Source organism: Eretmochelys imbricata, chromosome 6 (assembly GCF_965152235.1).
Source record: "Eretmochelys imbricata isolate rEreImb1 chromosome 6, rEreImb1.hap1, whole genome shotgun sequence".
NCBI lineage: Eukaryota > Metazoa > Chordata > Testudines > Cheloniidae > Eretmochelys > Eretmochelys imbricata.
This window is the reverse complement of record NC_135577.1, coordinates 118,498,335-118,506,581: the sequence shown is the minus strand read 5'-3', so window position 1 is coordinate 118,506,581 and position 8,247 is coordinate 118,498,335. Positions and strand designations below refer to the sequence as shown.

Here is an 8,247-nt window from a genome sequence, read left to right as displayed (position 1 = left end):
CCAACAATGCTCAAAGTTCACACCCAGGCTCCTTCTCAGCAATTATTTCCCTCTCCCTCACTCCTCCATTACCCCTGACTCTGCCCTCCCCCCAGCCTTTGCACTGCTTCTGGGAGGTGTAGGAAATATGGTTCTGTATTGTAGTGTAAGTGAATTATTATTCAGAGTTCTGTATTAATGTGCCTAGTAAGGAATCTATTTGTCAAAATACATTTTTCCAAATCTTTTTTGTCTGTTTTGTTACAGACATACTTGCTGACGGGTATTTTGAAATAAATCACCAAAAACAATTAAAATGGTGTGATTATATTGTGTTTTGACAATATATGCAGAATTTGAAAATATTGTGCACAGAATTTTTAATTTTTTGGTACAAATTTGTCCAGGAATAACAAGTATGGGGGAGGGTGGGACGCTAGGGAAAAGAGACTTTCATTCAAGGCACCACTACTCTTACAAAGAGAAGCTTAATGCCCGCAAAGGGGAAGTCAGTTTATCAACCTTGGATGGATGAAGATTTGAGTGGACCCCGTTTTGAAAATTGAACCTCTGGCTTTAGGGTACATGGCTGACATGTAAGCCCTAGTCAGTGTGCCTCAATGAAAATAAAGACCAAGTTGGTAAGTCAATTCCACACACTGAACTGAAAGTCACTGAACTTTGTGGGTATTTTGGCTGCCATGTGTGTTCTGTCAAAGATGCATTTTTCAGCTAAGCTTTGGAAAGTTATTGCCAGTGACTACTGCCAGATAGTCACCGCTCATTGGGGATCATTTGGAAGACTATCAAAGTCAAATGTTTGCCCCTTATCCACATGCTTGTTATCCTTGTTTTCTCTCAAAGGTGATTTGGATACAGTACTGTTGCAGATCCAGTATTACACAGGTCACAATGTCTGTCCTCCTTTAAACCATTGCAAGATGGCAACGCTAGCCGTGACCCACTTGTGAATTGTCAATATTGCACTAAAGATTGTTGCAGAATTTAGACAACTGCAACTGTACTCTTAATTAGCATCCTCTCTGTAACCCACCAAAACAATTCCTTAAAAGAGAGAGAGTAAGCCTAAGACCAAATTCAGCCCTGGCATACAAGGATATTTCCTTGGCTGAACTTAAGAGGCCAGATCTCAAGGACTAGATCAGTGGGAACTTGTATGAGTAAAGACTTCCTAATTGAACCCCAGATTTATGCCTGCTCACACCAATGCTGAGTTTAGCCCCTTAAATGACTATTATGGTCCTGCCCACTCTGTGATCTCCAGCATTAATTGCATAGGAAATAAGCAATAGCCTCTTCCGCCTCTAGGGCACCATGAACCCACCCCAGATTAGCAGTACCCACAATTAACTGAAGGGAGTTCAGTGTAGTTCGTGTGAAATAAATTGGTGGCCTCAGTCTCTCACCTTTTACCTGCCTCCCACAACCTTTGCTGTCTGTCATTCAGCTTCTTTGCATCTATAAGTGTGTGTTTGGTTCTAATCATTCAGCTCTTCCCACTCTCCCTCTTCCATCTCCTGATCTGTCCAGCCCCATCATCGGTCAGAACACTCAGTCACCGTGTGCAATAGCTCCTCCTACACACGGTTGTATGTTACCCACTCCCACACTTGGGAAAAGTCTGAAGACCCTGTTAGCTCTGAAGAGCACTTCGCCACTCTCAAACCTCAGTCCTAATCCCATGACTACCAACTACAGTGCAATCAGGCTCATGGTAAAACATCAGTCTGTGAGGCAAATGACCAGAATTTGAGCTTCACAGAAGCTTTTAGCAGGTGTCCAGAAGAGTTTGCTTTGCTGCAGCTTAGCTAACCAAGAAGTCAGAAACAGAAGCATGTCTCAAATTGCTTTCATAGTATGAGTTCAGATTTATTAAGGACACAGAAATTTGTAAGTTGCTCAGGACATGAGAAATGCCATTTACACCACCACGACTGCAGAGATGGGAGCTGCAACTAGAAAAAAGTTACAGAATTGTTAAAGGCAGTTAACAGCCTGGTCAGCAGAAAGCTGCTACTACACTATTGCTCAGGGCAGCAGTCTGCCTATTCAAAGCTATACAAATCCACCATTATTCCTACACAAGTGGCATGAAGCTTTTGCAATTCAATGGACACAAAATTACAGCATTTAATAAATTACATCTTAAATTAAAAGATATATTTCAAAGGGCAAAAGAAACTTAAAGTAAGCTTTCTTGGTAGTTTTGAGCATGCATTCTTGGGACGGGAAGGAAATCTAACTAAGAGACAAGGCTGTTTGATTTGCCTGATTTTCAAGCCCTAATCAGGGTTTAGGTGGGTAAATCATGTGTTTAGCATTAATCTGTTCAGAAATACTATCAGAACAACTATGTTGGAAAGTTGTTTTATCTTGTGTGCTCCTGCTAACAGCTCACACAGGGCAAAATTCCTGTTCTCACAACAATCCAAACCAACCATGGATGTAGAGTGAAACAATTCAGGGATAGAAGATGCCAAATCCTCTTCTCCAACTTGGAGCCAGGGCACAGGACATCTATGCACCTGGTCAGGGACCATTGTTGGGGTATACTTGTAGCTGCAGTTCCCCTCTCCCCATGTGGTGGCCAGTGGATCTCTAAGCACTTGTGGATAGTGCTTGGAAACCTTGTTATGGTCTTTGTAACTAAATGAAACTCCTGCACTAAGCACAGGGAATATCACACCTACTGTGGCAATGCGAGCTGGGCATAAGAGGCACAATTTTAAAGCTTTCATGGTGAGCATCCTAGTTGCATTACGCCAGCCCATAGCACGTGGTCTCCATGGAGCTAAGCTGCACAGAGGACTGTAGCGTGATCCTACATAGCCCCTCTCAGATCATCTTGACAAAGTGGGAGAGATCATCAAGAGAGACTCACAGGCCATAGAGAGCCTCTTTGATTTACATTAAATCAGTTCTTGTCCTCTTTCCAAGCAGAACCAGCAGGGGAAGAAATGTTTAATTTTTCTTTCAGATTTGACAGGCTTTTTCTTTTTTTAAGGAATTTTCTCCTGGGTTGGCTTTTGCATAAGATTTCATGCGCAGTGGACCCAGTTCAGCAAAACACGTAAACGTGCCAATTTGAAGCACATGCCAAAGTCCATTCCTATTAAACAAAAGAATTAAGCAGGTGCTGCATCAGGGTCATTATGATGCAATTATCTTCGCATTCATGTTACAGATGTTTCGGAACCCAATTCTGGTCTCACTGATACTGGTCTCAAAGCCCTATAATTCCATTTTCCTTGATGTAGTTATTCCTGGTTTACACCCAGGTAAATTAGAAGAGAAACTAGCCTAATGGGAGTTGAGGGGATTCTGCTGAGTGCATTCAGGGCTCAGGGTTGGGAGAAATAAACCTGAAATGTACAAATTCATTGTTACTAAGCCCTTAATGCTCTTCTTGTCAATTTCAATGTGTCTATGACTTCTAATTAAATGTGCCCTTTATGCAGAAGGCAAGTTCACACTGTGAACTGCCTGTGGCTAGAGCAAGTTGTATCAGTACTTTTCATCTGATATGTGGCTGTGAGGCTCCTTATTACTTTACTGTAACAAATAGATCTTTAAACAACTGGCAGCTAGGAGAAGCTTATGACTCTACTGTACAGAAGGGTCAGTGATTAGAAGTATTACAGCCATAGGGTTAAATTCCGTGCTGACTTACACCACCCACAATCCTGCAGCTACACTGGGCAGACATCAGGACAGAGTTTGGCCCAAGATGCCGAGAGCAGCTGTCCAGCAGGGGGTCGGGGGGCCTCAGATAGTCTCACATTCAGTAGTTGCCGTGGAACAGACCCCGCAGTCACACCGTATGGCCATAGGGTACGTGTAGGAAGGATCCACAGCAGCAGCACAATTCGGCAGCTTCACCGTAACCAGCTTAGTCTCGTTGTAGGTGCAGACTCGATGGTGCGCGTCGATGTATGGGGGATCCAGCACAGGCTTCTGTTAGGTGGGGGGAAATGCTGACATCAAAGGCAAGAGGAACTCAGGACAGCTTTGAGCAGGCACGAATAGCACTGGGGCTAGATCCTGCAACCCCCACAGTCCCAGTTACCTCCCTGGGATTAATCACAAAAGTAGGGACAATTGGCTTGCAGGCCCTGGCCCATAAAGACTGGCTAGAAATAATTCTTAGGCTGAGTGCTGTTTTGGTCCCACTACACTATTTCCCTTTCGGTTTTATGACCATTTCCCTGAGAATTCTTTTGAAATGGAAGGTGCTGGCTAGGGCTGGTCAAAACCTTTTCTCTCAAAATGGATTTATTTATTTATGTATTTTTACAGAAAATTGGGGTTTCAACTAAACGAAACATTGCACAAAAAGTGACAGTGCTTTCTGTGGAAAATTTTGACTTTTCATCAAAAAACCCAAACACCTAAAAACAAAAAATATTCATAAATGCCACCACAACGCTGCGTGGGAGGAGTTGTAGTTTGGACGCTGCAGTCTCCTCTAGGGGCCAGGCTCCCCAGCCAGCCGATCTAGTCCCTGAAGCACTGTGGCAATGGGACTCCCATGATGCATTACTGAGGCTCAGCAAGAGGGGGAACCAAAGTGCATCATGGGAGGTGTAGTCTGTCCCAGCCCACAAGGGAGAACAAAGCTCGAGACACCTGTAGTATAACACCCATGAGATTTATTTTTCAGTTTTTGGCCAAAATAATTGTGGTTTTGACTTTCACTGAAAAGTCTAAACTGTCAAAAAAAAAAAAAAAAAAAGCTCCCCATTTTCTGATCAGTTGTAGTGCTGGGATGGGCTGCCATGGTCTGACTAGAGCTCCCTGCCCTCGGCTCAGCTGCAGCTTGCAAGGGGAGGGCAGCCTGTGCCCGCAGATGGGGAGGGGAAGTTATGCCTCTGCAGCATGATCCCTCTTTTCTCCTCATGAGAAGGTTGAAAGAGTGGGTGGGACAGGATGGAGAGCAGAGGGATACGAAGGAGCCAACTGGACTCCTCTGGATTCTCCTGCCCGCTCCAACCTGCAGGGGGAAGCAGCACAACCGAGTACATTGCCATCATGTGCCAGCAATGCCCCTCTGCCATGTACATTGGTCAAACTGGACAGTCTCTACGTAAAAGAATAAATGGACACAAATCAGATGTCAAGAATTATAACATTCATAAACCAGTCGGAGAACACTTCAATCTCTCTGGTCACGCAATCACAGACATGAAGGTCGCTATCTTAAAACAAAAAAACTTCAAATCCAGACTCCAGCGAGAAACTGCTGAATTGGAATTCATTTGCAAATTGGATACTATTAATTTAGGCTTAAATAGAGACTGGGAGTGGCTAAGTCATTATGCAAGGTAGCCTATTTCCTCTTGTTTTTTCCTACCACCCCCCACCCCCCAGATGTTCTGGTTTAACTTGGATTTAAACTTGGAGAGTGGTCAGTTTGGATGAGCTATTACCAGCAGGAGAGTGAGTTTGTTTGTGTATGGGGGTGGGTTTTTGGAGGGGGGTGAGGGAGTGAGAGAACCTGGATTTGTGCAGGAAATGGCCTAACTTGATTATCATGCACATTATGTAAAGAGTTGTCACTTTGGATGGGCTATCACCAGCAGGAGAGTGAATTTGTGTGGGGGGTGGAGGGTGAGAAAACCTGGATTTGTGCTGGAAATGGCCTAAGCTGAAGATTACTTTAGATAAGCTATTACCAGCAGGACAGTGGGGTGGGAGGAGGTATTGTTTCATATTCTCTGTGTATATATAAAGTCTGCTGCAGTTTCCACGGTATGCATCTGATGAAGTGAGCTGTAGCTCACGAAAGCTCATGCTCAAATAAATTGGTTAGTCTCTAAGGTGCCACAAGTACTCCTTTTCTTTTTGCGAATACAGACTAACACGGCTGTTACTCTGAAACCTAGCATAGGGATAGTTTAGTTTGTGTTTGGTTTCCCCTCTGTGATGTGGAAAGGGTTTGCCGTGCTCCTTATGGGAGAGAGTCCCAGACTGATAACAGACACCATGTGCTTCAGAAGTCCCTCACATTATTAAGTCCTCCATATAATACATCCTGGAACTCTTTAGGAACAGAACGGCCAAAAACTTAATGAATTTAGCTTAACTCTGCTCCAGTCGAATAAAGGCCTCTTCAACATCTGTGCTCTCCAAAGAGCAGTGGGAGCTGGTGGAGCAAGATGCATGTGTCTCTCAAAGGCTCCTTAGGTTATAGAGGTGGAAACCCCTCCACCTCCCCAGTTTATTCCACAGGGGAAGGATAGCAAACAGAGGCCCAGCCTCCTCGCCCCCAGATAATAAAAGAAGGAGTCGGAAAGTCTGAACCAAAACTCAAAAACAACTCCCCGTCGGTTATCAGCAGAATGAGTCCCTCGGCTTTACTCAGCAAAACTCCACGGACATTAATGAGATTTCCCCTGAATAAAGACATACAGATCCAGCCCATTAAATGTTTACATTACAGCAAGCTAAAATGAGTCATGAGTTTGATCTCTAATGTGTGTAGACTTGCTCTCTCACCCACTCACCCCCACACCTCCATCCAGAACAAAACTACCTCATTTTCATCCTGGGCTTCAATTTAAATGGGACCAAATTAGAAAGACATTCTCTTTGGGATTTGCTGTTTGGAACAAAATATATTACCCATGAATCAAGGGCCCCATTTTAATCTCAAAGGAATTTTCTTTCGGTATAGTCATACAGGGCTCTTTTCCCTAAGTGTTTAAGCCGTAAGAGGCTTTCAAATTGCATAATGAGAGTATTACGTAAGCACTTTATAAATATTACCACTTGATGCAGGTGTTTCTCTTGAACAATGGTTCAAATGAATAACTCAAGGCAAATTTGTCAGTCACTGGCACATGTATTTTGACTGTCATTCACCAGACCAGGGGCCTTGCCTTCATGCTGGCTTGTTGACTTCCAAGCACAGTCTTGTCATTGTGGTTATTTGTTTGCATTATAATAGTGCATCAGAGCCCCAGTTGAGACCAGGGTCCCATCATGGTAGGTGCTGTACAAACACATAGTAAAGATAGTCCCTGCCCCAAAGAACAGACAATCTAAGTGTGATTTATCTGCGGAGAAAAAGGAAATATCCTCGTTTTATAGTCAGGGAACCAAGGCAGAGCTAGATTAAGCAGCTAGCCCACGGCCACACAGGAAGTCCGTGGCAGAGCCGGAGTCGAATGCGGATCTCCTCAGTCCTAGTGCAGGGACTTCACCACAAGACCATCCTCCCTGGTGCTAGGGGAATAATTATAAGCTGCTTCCTGCACCACTTGCTGAGCTCCATTTGAAAAAAAGAAAGTGACCCCAAAGCTGGTGCTGTTTAGAGCAGTGGTTCTCAACTTGCGGCCCGCTTGTGGCCCAATCAGCGCAGAGCTGTGGCCCATGTGACATCCCCAGGGCCACACAGGTAGTATATATATTGTATGGATGCAACCCACATAACACACAGAGAGCTGCACATGCGGCCCACAATGGTAAATAGGTTGGGAACCACTGGTTTAAAGCTAGCTCCTTAGGCCACCTCCACCCCCCAAGGTATTGCTCACCTCCCAAGTCTCGCAGCGCCCCCAGCAGGCGTCCGTGGTGATGCGCATCCCCTTGCAGCCAGGTTTCCTAGCCAGAAAGGTGAACTCACGCACAGCGCAGCCAATGAATGTGCGCAGGTTGATGCTGGAGGCTTTGAGTGCGCTGACACAGCCAGCCAGTATCAGGAGAGGTAGGGAGCCCAGGACCACGTGACGGAGCTTCATGCTGCACCCCAAGGCGGAAAGGAGACACACAGTAGGCTGTGAGACATGCTCAGCCCCAAGGATCTAGCACACTTAGTCCGGGGCATGTGTATGTATCTGCGGTGCTGAGAGCAGGGCGTGAAGGGGAGGAGATGGCACCATCCCCTCTTAGTCACCCTTTGCCTTTATGCATCCAGTAGTGAGGAGGAGTGAGAAGAGGGCACATCCCCTTATTCCTCCCTCTGTACAACTCAGGCAGTGCTGCTAGGTAATGCAGGACAGTAGCTGGGTTTGCTATAAGTTCTGTGATTAAACTCATAAGCTTTAGCTGTAGGGTTTGTCAAGCCAGGTGAGCCACTGGTTTCCCCACCCCTGAGCATAGCGAATTTTGCAGAGCAGCAGACGAGGCAGTGCTCCAGCTTCACTGGGAATGGGGGGAGTGGAGAGAGAGAGGCAGGGAGGAGGGAGGGAACCCGGTGTCACAGGCTCACTGAACAGCCCTGCCAGGAACAAGGAAGCAGACTGAGCC

General features: G+C 45.4%; 1 protein-coding gene across 1 annotated transcript; it reads right to left on the bottom strand.

The window, feature by feature from the left end:
• Window positions 1–3,765: 3,765 nt before the first annotated feature.
• GPHB5 (glycoprotein hormone subunit beta 5) lies at window positions 3,766–7,739 on the bottom strand. The gene is made up of 2 exons (XM_077820576.1): window positions 7,536–7,739; window positions 3,766–3,954 (listed from the first exon to the last, which is right to left on the bottom strand). The coding sequence occupies exons 1-2, from the start codon at window positions 7,737–7,739 to the stop codon at window positions 3,766–3,768; spliced, it is 393 nt and encodes a 130-aa protein (XP_077676702.1).
• Window positions 7,740–8,247: the final 508 nt, after the last annotated feature.

What these genes read in the sequence shown, in the direction of transcription:
- GPHB5 (XM_077820576.1), bottom strand. Translation starts at nt 7,739, where the DNA reads ATGAAGCTCCGTCACGTGGTCCTGGGCTCCCTACCTCTCCTGATACTG. An exon ending in GGCGCTGCGAGACTTGGGAG is followed by an intron (nt 3,955 to 7,535) that starts GTGAGCAATACC and finishes CCCACCTAACAG; the next exon opens with AAGCCTGTGCTGGATCCCCC.